The 13,245-nt window shown below is 46.5% G+C and overlaps 3 protein-coding genes across 3 annotated transcripts; all 3 read right to left on the bottom strand.

The window, feature by feature from the left end:
• Window positions 1-4,861: 4,861 nt before the first annotated feature.
• Window positions 4,862-8,287, bottom strand: COCVIDRAFT_14025 (hypothetical protein; the record flags this gene model as incomplete). The annotated part of the gene is made up of 3 exons (XM_014703399.1): window positions 4,862-5,594; window positions 5,649-7,106; window positions 7,155-8,287. The coding sequence occupies 3 exons, from the start codon at window positions 8,285-8,287 to the stop codon at window positions 4,862-4,864; spliced, it is 3,324 nt and encodes a 1,107-aa protein (XP_014558885.1).
• Window positions 8,288-9,632: 1,345 nt separating this feature from the next.
• On the bottom strand, window positions 9,633-11,692 carry COCVIDRAFT_24638 (glycoside hydrolase family 31 protein; the record flags this gene model as incomplete). The annotated part of the gene is made up of 7 exons (XM_014703415.1): window positions 9,633-10,167; window positions 10,221-10,342; window positions 10,397-10,708; window positions 10,756-10,775; window positions 10,836-11,117; window positions 11,417-11,577; window positions 11,625-11,692. 7 exons carry the CDS (start codon window positions 11,690-11,692, stop codon window positions 9,633-9,635), a joined length of 1,500 nt encoding a protein of 499 aa, XP_014558901.1.
• Window positions 11,693-11,774: 82 nt separating this feature from the next.
• On the bottom strand, window positions 11,775-12,167 carry COCVIDRAFT_92970 (hypothetical protein; the record flags this gene model as incomplete). The annotated part of the gene is made up of 1 exon (XM_014703455.1): window positions 11,775-12,167. The coding sequence occupies one exon, from the start codon at window positions 12,165-12,167 to the stop codon at window positions 11,775-11,777; it is 393 nt and encodes a 130-aa protein (XP_014558941.1).
• Between the last annotated feature and the right edge of the window lie 1,078 nt (window positions 12,168-13,245).

Here is a 13,245-nt window from a genome sequence, read left to right as displayed (position 1 = left end):
GTTCCATGTCTTGGTGCCGGGATTTGGCATTATTTCTTTTGGTCTACTACATGCATTGGGTGGGACTTGTCCTATAGAATCCATTGACAATGATATCGGCATTTCGTCATGTCGATGGAACGTCCGACATTGCTTTTCCTCATCGTCATGAGATGGTATGGTTTTTTTTGTTTGTGTGTTAATTGGCCGCCCCCAAAAATGCACTTTTGAACTACAGGCGCATGCATACGCAATAGTCGAGAATGATCAAAACTACATCTACATATCAAGGATTATTAATGGCACGTCTAATGATCGCCCCGTGTTGTTTTTGTTCCGAAAGTTAAATTTGTTTTGCAGCAGCGGCAGGAGGCGTGCGATCAGGGACCTTGGGGTCTCGGGAGCTATTACCCACGGGCGTTGGTACGGGTGCGGGCACCGAGCCTCACTCGCATTCGTTGATTGGCCGCCCGTCTTTTACACTGCCTGCACGCACCATCACCCCCAATGACCGTCAAACACGCGCTTTGTACCCCCATGCCACACACACGCGTCGCATTGCGTTATGCCCTCTCTCTCTCTCACCGCGATTGCTCTCTGCCCAGCCCGTCACCACTCGTTTGCGTATTCGTTTGTTTTTCGAGGCGGTAAAAAACTGAACAGCAACAAGTGACAACAAACGACGTAATTGATGATGCTGTCCGCCGCGCCCGCTCTTTCGCTCACCGAATCGTTGCATCATCGCCCTTCGGGGTTAATCGACTGGGCATTACGTCTTTTCCAGCTCAAGCAGCCTTCGGCCCTTCTTTCTCCACTGCCTTAGTCCCACACGTGCGTGGGGTAACAAGACCCAGTCGTCGGCACAAGGATGGGAGGGAAGAAAAAAAAAACTCGGACTCGGCGCTATTCCCTTTTATGCCCTTGTGTCCTGATAGCAAAGCCCGTTCCGACTACTTTTTTACATCTTACCAGGGACATTCGTGTTCAGAAGCCGATGGGTAACTGGGGTTTTGTGAACTAAGACGCCCTCAACAAGAAATGATCGTACCCGCTAACACTCCCGCAAGCATGCAGAGTAAGGAATACTCTCCATACATGCTAGAAGGCCTGATGCACATAAACGCCCTCGGCTAGATGCCATGTACCTCGTCTTAGTGTATGAATCTCGTAAAAAAAAAGATACAGAAAGAAGAAGCGAGAGCTCAAGAAGGAAGCGAAATATGCCTTTCTCGGCTATCCTACATAATCTGGCCTTTGTTGCTTGCCACAAAACGGCCCAAAAATGGCCACCACAGGTACGGGCCGGGCATGCTCGGCGTATCAGCATCGGCACCGCACCAAGACAAACACTAGATGCATGCAACATGTCTTTTCTCCGCATTACGCTCCAAGACATCAGAAATTTCACGTCTCGTCGACGATGTGGTGTGGTTGGCTCTTTCTTTCCTCCTTCCTCCCTTATTGGAATGCCACGGGCCATGGCGGCGCATGGCGTTGGGGGGCATGGCATGACATGACATAACAACCCCCTCCTCCTCCTCCTTACTAGGTGTATACACTTACGCAGTAGGTGTACGCTGCTGCGTCCTATGTGTGCATGCGGCGTGCAGCCTCATACATTTTTTCTGCTTTTGCACCCGCGTGCGGAATTGCCAGGGCCGAAGGGCGGGAAGCGAGTCGCGCTTTCTTCTCTCATTCCTTGCCCGCAGCCCGTCATGTTGTACAAACGGACGGTATGCCCCACTGAGTAATGGGGGCGCCCATCCTCCCCCTCCCCGCCCCAACGGCTTACCGCTTTTGGACATCACACTCACATACAACTGGGGTCACGAGGGGTGGAAACTTGCTCGCCGCTTTGTAGGTATCCGTACAAGTTCAACATGTTGGTTTCCCGATCGGTTGGGACGGCCAGCCTTGTTTTGAGTTTATGTGCATGTGCGTGTTCGTCCGCTTTGGCCGCGCGAGGTTTCTCGGTATGCGGTGCGGTGCGGGGGGGGGGGGGAGCGTGAGTGTGGAGAGGGAAGAGGGGAGATCCTTGTGGAAAGAAAAGGTTATCGTGTTGGGATAGAGTATGTGTAGTGAGTGAGGCTTTTGTTGATCTTTTTTTTTGTGCCGAGAATTGAGTTGAGTGTTCGTTCTCTTGGTCGTTACTCAACTCTCTTCTTTTTTTGCTCCAGAGGAAAAGAAGAAAGTGGGTGATACTGCTGCTATATTTATCTCAAACCGTAGACACACAACTACTTATTATTATTTTTTGCATATCGAAATTTCGACTTTTGTTGTTTTCTTGCTATGCGAAATGAGGAGTTGTCTCGATTGGCTTATGGCGCTGATGTGTGTTTTTTTAAAACTTAGTTCAGCGAATCAAGTTGTAGTATCGTGACATGTTCGCCCACATTACTGTCATGTACTTTGCCAAGTATATGATCTTCTCCCCCACAAAATGTAGTTCTATCGTTTAGTTGGTGTTGATGTTCACGTGATTGGTCAAAGTTGTAAGTGCGAGCGTAGTTTGCAGTGGTGAGTTGAGTATTTGTGGACTGGCCCATGCCTTGTTCTCGTATTGGGCTTCCCAAAGCCATAAGACAGCAAAATGCAAAATACGATATATGAGACTATAGGAAAGTAAGATATGGCATACTTTGTCTGACCCGCCCGTTCGTCGTGTATCCGTTTGAAGTGTCAAGGTCGCTAAGCTCCATGTCACACGTGGTCTCGGGTGTACTTCCCTGTCTCGGTCTAGGTTAGGGCGAGATGGTTACAAGGTATACCGTGAGGTAATGCCACGAGACTCTAGTCTAAAAGGGTTGACTACAACAGGTGTAATAATAAAATCCATAAATCCATCCTTACTTGCTATCGCTTCCAGTTCTACCAAACCCTCCATCATTGTTATCATGGAGATAGTACTTCTCAGCGGTATACCAATCACGTAATCCTCGGCGCTTACAGATCACGACTTTCCTTCCAACGTGAACGTTGGCTGGCCTTTGGCGCTCTCATCTCCGTTAAGGAGAGAATACTTCTTATCATTTCCAACAACGAAGTCGTACATAAGGAGATGGGGCATTTAGCTCCTTTGAGGATCCAATATACTGGCGGTCTATCACATACAACACGGAAAATGCAGGGTTGATCAATTAGGTGTATCAGGTCTATTTTGTAGCTAGCGCATAAAGTATCAATCTAAATGTCCTACTATTTGTTTGCTAAATATAGTTATCCTCTTCTGATCTAGTACAGGCAAGCTGACTTCGCTTATATCCTTGATGAATGTTCACTAAACAGTTCCAAAAACACCCAAAAGATATCTTTCATAGATTATAGCTCTTTCATAGAGAATCACAAACACAGAAAGAATAAGCTTCGTAAGGGAGGGTGAGAATGAATATTGGATAGTAATATGGCGGGCAGGTGCGTTTGGTATAGGAAACTGACAAATCCAAGATTCAATACTTCGACACGGACCCCTGCACGTTTCGTCGTAGTTAGGGCTAGGTCTTACATGCGCACAACCTCATCTCATATTAAAGACAGTTACCTCTGAGTCTAGAAATTAACCCTTGTCTTGTAAGCGTTTCTCCCACTTCGACACCTGCGCTGGCGTTATGTCTATATGATAGTAGCAAGAAAGAATGCTTGACCAACCATCATGGGAATCTCTACGTATTTGCTTCCTTGTTATTCTGTTTCACCTTAGCTATACTCCACAGATTCATTAACAATCAAGCTATGTCAAGTGTACGGATCGATCTGGGTAGATACAGTGGCTGTCAAGGGCGAAGTCAGTAATGGTCCGTGGGGGTATCGCCAAAATCGATCTGATGAAGCCGACACTCTCTGGATCGAGAGTATCGTGGGTACATCTAACTATCGTCATGTCATGTGTTAGAAATCAAACCGCCGTGACCTTACCTAATTCTGCTCCTATAGCCAAACTGGGCGAAGCTAGGTCTCCCATAGTTATTGACAACACTGATACCTCGTATCGGTGCGGCCCTTCTTCTCTCAATTTATGCGAAGGATGATGTGAGTAAAGGCATATACATGCTACCAAGTATCATACCTAATATCATTAACAATCACGACCTCAATCCCATCACACTTCCTCCACTACTACACTCACCTTCCTCTATCTACCTCACCGACCTGATTAACCGTCAAAATGCAACTCCATTTCGTCTCTATCGTCGCCACCGGGATGCTCTTATTTTCTGGCTTAGCAACAGCTCAGAGCCAGCTCATATGCCATGGATCTGACATTATCGCTGGCGGTCCATGCACTGGTGGCTCCGGCGCATCATGTCAATGTAACTCTGGTGGTTCAACATTTGCCGGGAATTTCGATGGCAAAGGTGTACGTTTATATCGGTGTAGAATTTCAATAATGCAAAAGAGAATACTAATATGACTTATAGGGCTGTATTACTAATATCAGGAAAAAGTCGCCCAACGGCCGTCGCAGGTATTAGAGTATGTGGAATTGTTTGAATCCATGAAAATTTACGCTACAAGGCTTTAAGATGAAGGGCTATGAAACATGGAAAGCTAGTCTATTTTACTCGTTAGTTGGATTTGCGCCACCGTAGTGGCTTGCAACTTCTATGCACAATTATGGGTTTGTATCTCATCGCTAGACTATGAGCATATATGGACTTTGTTTTCGGAGCAGATAGGCATCTTTGTCACTCAATACAACATCAAATTTTCATGCTACCGGTTGGGTATGCTTCAATAAAATCTGAAATCACAGTCATGTTCTATTCAATTGCCCGAATCGAAGTATTATTTTGTGGACCTTACTATAGCCTTCTTTCAATTAATAAATACAGGCATACTGATAAACTAGAGAAGATTATCTGGTATATCAAGTCCTCTGAAACTACCATGCAATGCGTGCAATGGGCCCGTTTGGCCACATCCTGACAGCCAACTTCCTCATCTCATCCATGACTATAATACCAAGCGCCAATGGGATGGGAATGAGCCAGAACTCCATTGGTACCGAAGCAGTACCAAATAGGTTCTGTATGCCTTCAACCTCCGTTACAAAGATAGCAATGCACAGGCTGACAAGGATACCCGCAGCCAGCCAAGGATTACGCCGGTCTTTGCGGAACGGGTCGGCCTGTAGGATGCTGAGGCGCTTGTTGCGGATAGACAGGATATTGCCCCATTGTAAAATGACAAGAGTGACAAAGTAGACGCATTGTCCGACGGTGTTGAAGTGGTTGAGTTCGTCCATGCTGTACCCATAGAAACCGTCGGTGTACTTTTCGTAGGCAAAGAAGAGGGCGGAAGCAGGTATCTTTGCATGGCGCCACATGTAAAGGAAGAACATTGAATGCGCGCAGACAGTCTGCATCACTCCAATGAAGAGATATGACTGGATATAGATCTTGACGTTGATGAGATGATCGCGTTTGGTGTCTCGGGGAGGTAGTGAGAGAAGATCAAACTCCTCACGTTCCATGATAAGGGAGAGCGAGCAGAAGAGATCCGTGAAAACACAGATGATAATCATGAGAAAAGAGCTCAACGGAAGGGGCACTCCAAAGAAGACATTCAGGAGAACGGGCCATATTTCAGACCAGGACCCTGCGGGCAAGAGGTAACTGTATTAACGAGTCAGTCACGCATTGCCTCGTTAGAGTCGATGATAGACTTACCCAATAACTTTCTGAAGGTTCTGAAACACAAGTCGCCCAAGGCGAATACCATCGATGATTGAAGAGAACTTATCCATCAGGACCAAGTCGGAGGCTTCCAGGGCAACGTCAGAACCGGATACGATAGCGATACCTACATCGCTAGCACGAAGGGCAGGGGCATCGTTAACCCCGTCTCCAGTCACAGCGACTACATTTTGACGTCCCTTGAGCTCGTTGACAATGCGCAGTTTCTGTTCAGGTGTTGTGCGCCCGAACACAATTTCCTCGTATTGACAAACCACGTCCCAATCAGCGTCGCTCAGATCGCCAAGTTGCGTGCCTTCAAGAAGTAGAGATTGGTTTCCGGAGCTGCTAGAAATGGTTTTTGCAGTCGCCACGTCTCCCGAAGCATTGCGATCTACAATGTCCGTTATTGTGTCCGGTTCTCTATCGCTAGAGAAGATGCCAATTCGCCGGGCGATTGCAGCTCCCGTGAGACCAAAGTCACCTGTAACCATGAAGAATCTGATACCAGCTCTACGACACGTTGCAACAGTTTCAGCTGATTCCGGACGTGGGGGGTCGAGGATGCCCAAAATGCCGATGATGGTGAGATCAGTGAGAGCATGTTCAGTGAGTTCGTCCGAAAAGGCGTTGGAGCGTAGGGATGCAACTGGCTTGTATTGCCGCTGGCAGAGCATGATGACACGTTCTGCATTGCGCGAGAGTTTCTCTTGCGCCTGGGATAGAAGGTGTCGTGCTTCACTGTCCAGTGGTTGGACAGTGTTTGTACGGAATGACAGCCAAGAGGAGCATTTTGGGAGTAGTACATCGGGCGCGCCTTTAACGAGAACCAAAAATTCCGGCTTTTCCGATTCTTCGCTTTTCTTTCTTTGTTCATGTAACGAGAGCATCCATTTATTCTTTGAGTTGAACGGGATCGAAAAGACGCGAGGGAGAGTCTCGTGGAGAGAACGCCCCAGCTTCGCTCCTTCAGCAAAGCGTAACACAGCCCCATCGGTCGCATTGCCTTGAATAGCTCTTTCGCTTACGGGAAGTTGAATGGTTGTAGGATCAAACATGGCGTCGTTGCATAAGATAGCGGCCTTGTGGAGCTCTTGCAAAGCCCCTGGACAGCTTTCAGAAGCGAGCATAGGCGCAAGGTCCTCCGCAGACTTCAGCTCATCCACAAATCCTATTGAAGTGACTGTCATTTTGTTCTCAGTGAGGGTGCCCGTCTTGTCGGAGCATATGACGTTGACACATCCGAGAGTCTCAACTGTAGATAGTCCTTTGGGCAAGACGTTGGCACTCTTCATGCGTCGCGCTACCATCATGAGCGTCAGCGCTACGCCAACCGGCATACCCTCGGGAATGAATGCGACCACACAACCCATAACATTGTTGAGCATAGCGATGACGGAGAGGAAGCCCTTGTGGTCTTTTCGTAGCCACCCGACCCAGACGAATAATAATCTTTATACGGTCAGCTTTCTCCATAGACAGCCTAGTCTCCAAACTTACAAGAGCGCAAGGCATACTGTCAAGCATACGATGATATAGACGAATCGACTGATCTCGCGTTGGATAAGAGTAGGTTCTTCCTTGACCCCAGACGTTGCCTGCGCGATACGACCCATGACGGAGTTCTGTCCTGTCAACACAACAATGCCAACAGCGCTGCCGTTGACCACCATAGTTCCCATGAAAGAGATGTTGCGCGACTCAAGGAAGTTTTCATCCGTAGAATCAAGCGCACCATCTACTTCCTCGGCTTCTCCTGTTATCATGGAACGATCGAATCGTACATCGCCCGAAGAGGTCAACAAACGCATGTCTGCAGGTACTTTGTCGCCGATGGAGATACGAACGATGTCACCGACGACGATATCGGTAGAAGGAACCTTTACAAACGAGCCGTCACGGAGGACCATCGCATCCGAGGGAAGCAGGTCCAAAATCGATTGCATCGTTCGCTTCGTCGACCAATCTTGGAAGGCTGAGAAGCAAGCCTGAAGGAGGATGACGATGAGCACTAAGATGGCCAGGCCCAGGTTATACGCCGCAGGGTGAGGGTCTCCCAAAGGCCTCCAGCATATGAAGAAGATGATGACTCCAATCCATAGAACTGAGCAGAAGCCTCCGAACACATACCAAAAGATCTTCCGCCACATGTGTTCGGGTGGGCTAGGGATCGCATTTTTGCCATCGCGTTGAAGGCGTGTAGCAGCTGCCTCTTTGCTGAGACCCTGCTTCTGAAAGACGTTGAAGCGGTCGCAGACGCTCTTCGCACTCAGTGTGTGGTAGTCGAGTTGCCCAAAGTAGTCGCTATTCGCGTTTTTGGTATCGTCGGTATCTTTCGATGGCGGATCTCTTGCTTTGGCTTTGCTCTCGCTCACTTGGATGGAAAGTGTGCGGAACTCGATAGGGATGCCAGATACAGAGTGAGTACGACTTCGAACACTCGAAATAGAACCTTGGCTTCTACTGCGCGATTGGCGGCGAGCAGTTCTGCCATCTGAACGGCCCCTCCCGGGATGATTCACATCCTCCCAAACAATATGGGTTGTTCTCTCTTGCTTCTCAATGTCGTTTATATCTCCAGTTGGTTCGGTTTCTTCGTGATCGTCAGGCACATTGCCCTTACTGGAGGTCATTGCTGAGGATGCTCTGCGGGCTAGGCTGACGGTACAGTATGGCAGTGCACCTCAGAAAGAGCCTCCTCGGAATTGAAAGGAAAAAGATGCAAGTCAGTTTGTGTGATTCTGTCATCGCGACTAAGGGCGATCAAATAAGCCAAGCATGCCATCGTACACTAAGAACTTCTATGGCCTAGACCGACAGCAATCGTGAATGAAGCTTTTGCTGTCATAGCGGCCCGTGGCGCAAGTCACAAGCTACACCAAATAGTTTTATCATCAACGGCCCGAGTCGTCTGCAACCAACCAACTTCATGCGCTTCCTCCCGTACCCTGGCCAAGAAAATGCCTCATAGTAAAACACCACAATCAGCCCGTGTTGTTTAAGCCAATTGGAAATTAGGCGCCTCCAAATCTGTGGCTGAATTCGGAGATTTATCAGATCTGGTGTAAGCTACCACTGCCTCCTGGCAGTTTCCGCGTGCTAGCTTGAGGGATATAAAAATGAGGGATTTAACGCTCGCAAACCACGTGTGGAGCCTACACCGTCCATTCGTCCCGTGTCTTTACATAACACAAACTGCTGAAGGATTTGAATAGAAAATTACGAGCTGGCAGCCTTTTATATCGCTATAATAGCGCGGTGATTGTACGTATTCCACCTGTAGGGGTACTAAGGGTCATCGCACTGAGTGTTATGACCATCAGGAACTTTCTATGGTGCCTCGAGGTGATGCTTACAGTGCGAATGGAGGAATCCAGCAGCGTAACAGATAGGCGCGTCATCAAACTTGGAATATTACTGCAAGTTCCTTATGAGCTGAGTTGACGTTGAGTACAGCGTAGTAAGATGGGCGGAACTACCTACAAGTGGTTATGTACTTCTATCTTTGCGTCGCTTTCTTTGAATGATAATGGAACCAATTTTGAGTGAAAGATAATTTGTAAAGCCATGAGAATCCCCGTCATTTCCAAAAGTTCAGCGTGGGCACTCGTCGTAAATCTTTGGGTTACGACGGGTAAAGAAAAGCTGACGTTATCATCTGCCACTTCGTCATATGAGGGAATAAAAGCAACGTATTGCATGTTTAGGCCGAATCCTCTTTAGTAAGGCTGTTGTTCCGTTTCTGTGTGATAGAATGCTTCCTTTTAATATGCAAAGCCGACCATTCTATCTATTTCAGAGAATTATAAGCTTGCAGAGAAGATAGAAGCACAGTAGTAGTCACAATTATTAAACAGTCAATTGTCTTTCTTCTATAACCATGCATGTGGCCGAGAACTGCTTTCCCAAATCTCGTCTTATTTTCCTAGGCAGGTTTGGACTATACTGCTTTGCAGCCTTCGAAACATCTTCAACATATCAACCGATGATTCTTCCAGCTAACAAGTCTTCCTTACTCCCTCTGTAAAAGAGAGGGATTCTGGCTATCGAAACGCTCAGTGTAACAAATCTCCCGCCATAGTGAATTTCATCTGACCACCAATCTCTCCACACTGTGGTCTTGGGGCTGCCGTTGTTTTGCTCCTTGTGGATTGTGTCAACAGGCAAGTATACTCTCCACTCCGAAGGACCTGGGACGGTTATAGGAGCAACCAGCAAGTTCGGCCCGAACATGAATTGATTTTTGAGCTCTTCAGCGTACATGATCGTATACAAATCGACTGTGGCAAAATCAAAGAAAAGAGGCCTTTGGAGCGGCGTTCCAAAGCTGCTAGCTTCTTCGAACAAGGCTTTGATATAGAGGTCCATAGTATAGCGTAGGTGGATGAATCGTTTGATGTGAGGAAAGACGGCTTCTCCAAACGACCAAGGCTCATTGGGGCAAGAGTCGAATCTGTCTTGATCTTTCGGAAGGCACTTGCGTCGCCCATGTGCTCTCATCACTGGGCTAAATCTGTGAATTTGATTCAGCAAAGGCCTTCAGTTTGAATCCATTTAAAATCTTACGTTCCGTACTGCAACCATCGAACATAGAGCTCTTGATATTGTGGATCGGATATGTTACCATGGTATTCTGTTTGAGCATAGTAGCCGCCAATGTCAGAAGCCCACCATGGGATTCCAGCAAGCTGAGGGTAGGCCGTCAACGTCAAATTTGCCTTGAATGTTTTTGTTCCACTTACTTGGACATTGAGGCCTGCTGTTATCTGGGCGCGGAACGCCTCCCAGCTTCCATCAACATCACCATTCCAAAGGACACTGGAAAACCGTTGAGATCCTAGCCATGCACTTCTAGAAAATGATATTCCCTTGTCTTCCTCGTGATGTCCAGGTTGGATATCCAAAGTTGCTAGACCATCGTAGACCATTTTTTGAGCATAGAATGGAAAAATTGCTCCAATCTCAGACTGAGTGCCGAGCGAGTAAATAAAATTTGGACGTGGATAAGGTACCACCTGGAGAGGATACATCGTGATGGTTTTGAATGAAAACCCCTATCAAAGTCAGAATAGGGTTCAGATGATAGATCGCTTAGACATACTTCTCCGACACCACCTCCTTCTGTACAATCCAGTAAGAAGTCTCGTATTCCGATATTGTAATAATTATCAATTATCTTACTCCAAGTCTTATTTCTGGTCATAGGATTCGTGTAGTCAAGGAGATGCATAGCTGTACCGTTGAAGAATTCTACTACCCCAGTGCCTTGTGTCGATCCAGCAACAAGACCGGAAGATAGATAATCAAGCCAGTTCTCGGATGAGGGTTCCATAAGGGGCCATATACTTGCAATAATGCGTGCTCCATTCGTCAACTTGCGAACCGTTTCGACAAGCAGCGCTAGGTCAGGAAATTTCAATCGATCAAATGCGAAGTCGCCAAAAGCACGCCAGTGAGGTGCATCTCCAAGTTCCCTGTTAGCTTTGGAAAGTAAAACAGAGTTCAAGGTTTCCATAGTTACCAATCTGGATCATTGACACTGGAATTTTATGTTTCTTGAATCCTTCCGCTACACGTAATACTTCATTTTGGTTTATGTATGTAGTCTTAGATTGAATATAACCACGACCATACTTTGGGAAGGAAGGAGCCCGTCCCGTTAGTGAGCTATGAGTTTTCATCAGTGTTCTAAAGTCGCCCTTTTCAGCCACGGATACCACTAGATTTTTTAGTCTTAGCTAGAAATTCAGGCACATACATACCGTAATCAATTACCATCGCTGATTCCGTAAACCATTGGATTCTGTTGTCATCAAGGGTTACGTGACCCATACTGGGGACGTTCCATAAAAAGCCGTAAGTCTTTGACGAGATGAAAAATGGAATTGTTGTTTCGGATTGGTAATGCCGGAAATTATATGTTCTGCCTGTATCAGTATGTAGAAAGTCCCTGGGAATTGAAGTGCTCACCCTGGCTTCTTATTCAGATTCCCAGTCTGGTGCTGACCCAGACCAAAAATCTGCTCATCTTTTTCCATAGTAAAAGAGAATGTTGCACAAGGCCTTGATGTAACTCCCGCAGTATCAAATGACCAGTCGCGTGCAATTCTACCATGCTTATCAATTGAATAAGTACTCGAAATCTCTCACTGGATTGCAACATTCTATTACCTGAGGCCATAGCTCTTCAAAAAGAAGCTCACGACTGATGCCATTCATTCGCCAAAATCTCAACTTGTTCTTTGAAACGCTTACTTCGATTAGACCATTTTGTACAGCGGAGTTGTTGTGATAGGATATCTTTAATGGGCTTTCCAAACACTCCGTACCGCATTCGTTTAACGGAGTTTCTAGCAAAGCACCCAATTCATTTCCTGTCCCATCTCGATATAAAGATGCTCGTACACGAATTGAGTTGTGACCCCATGGCTCTATGCGAAGGCGCTCGTGGCCATTGATGATGTGTAGCGGACTAGTTCTTTTTCCAGGTTGCTGATGTGGTGGTTTATCCATTAACTCAATGGAAAATTCAGCCATGATTGAGCACAAAAGAAGAAGAAAATGTAACAAGCCCATGATTACCCTGACCTGTAAATGGAGATTCTGAGATGTATCTCTAAGAAAGGAAGACTGAGAAAGTCTCATATCACAGATTCTCGGGCCTATAGTATGCCAAGTAGCCGCAATCCAGTATTAGGTTTCCACAGCTTCTCGGCGTCAGAATTAAAACCTAGTAGTGACATCCTCCATAATCTTGCTAGTAAGCACTAGGAATGCGTACAATACACGGTAAGCTGTGTCAGCCCCTAGGCTTGTGTTCGATCTGGGATGCTTGCGCTTTCTTTGCTTCACAACACCCAGTGTCTGACTGTATTTGGCAACTAGATTAGTCTCCTCGTCCTGTAATTCGTTGCGTTCGATATTCTCGGAAATTTTCATTCGTGTTTCAGGATCTTATTCTCTTCCTCCCCCACATGGGTTGTTTCCTGGTGGAATATTCAATGCCGTTCAGTTTACCTAGCTGGTGCTTGTTTCCCGGCTACTGTAGACATGTTCACACTTACCCCGTTCGATACTGGATCAAATGCGGGATTCGGGATTTCTGAGTTGTCGGGAAGATGTTTTTGGTCTCAATTGTAGTCTTACTTGATTATCAACATCAGAAATTTTAGTACTTCTATGATCGATTCTAAGTTAACAAAGGGAGTAAAAGGTAAGTCTATATATAAACACGACGCAAACACTCTCGGACTGTAGAGCTTAAACAGTTGATTTTATAGAGAATATCACGTGCTTTGGTCTTGGCAATAGTCACCCAATACGAATCACTAACCATCAACTACACTGCATCGGCTCAAGTGTACATAATTCCCTACAAATTAGTTTGCGACATATGCTAAGGCTTTAACTTGGTTGTTTTCTTAGGAGGAGAGCCACGGGGAGATAGTGTAGCCTCAGAACATTACTCTAAGAAGCGGGCTAGTTGTTGCGCACACTGTTCGACCGAAGGAAGACAATATATTCGAGACCACCTTTACGCTGGCTGCGCAACTAGAAAATTCACAATACGCTACGTTCAATTCACCCAAGC

The sequence above is a fragment of the Bipolaris victoriae genome, assembly GCF_000527765.1.
Source record: "Bipolaris victoriae FI3 unplaced genomic scaffold scaffold_22, whole genome shotgun sequence".
Lineage (NCBI taxonomy): Eukaryota > Fungi > Ascomycota > Dothideomycetes > Pleosporales > Pleosporaceae > Bipolaris > Bipolaris victoriae.
Note: the sequence above shows the minus strand (reverse complement) of the source record. Positions and strands in the feature narration are given on the sequence as shown.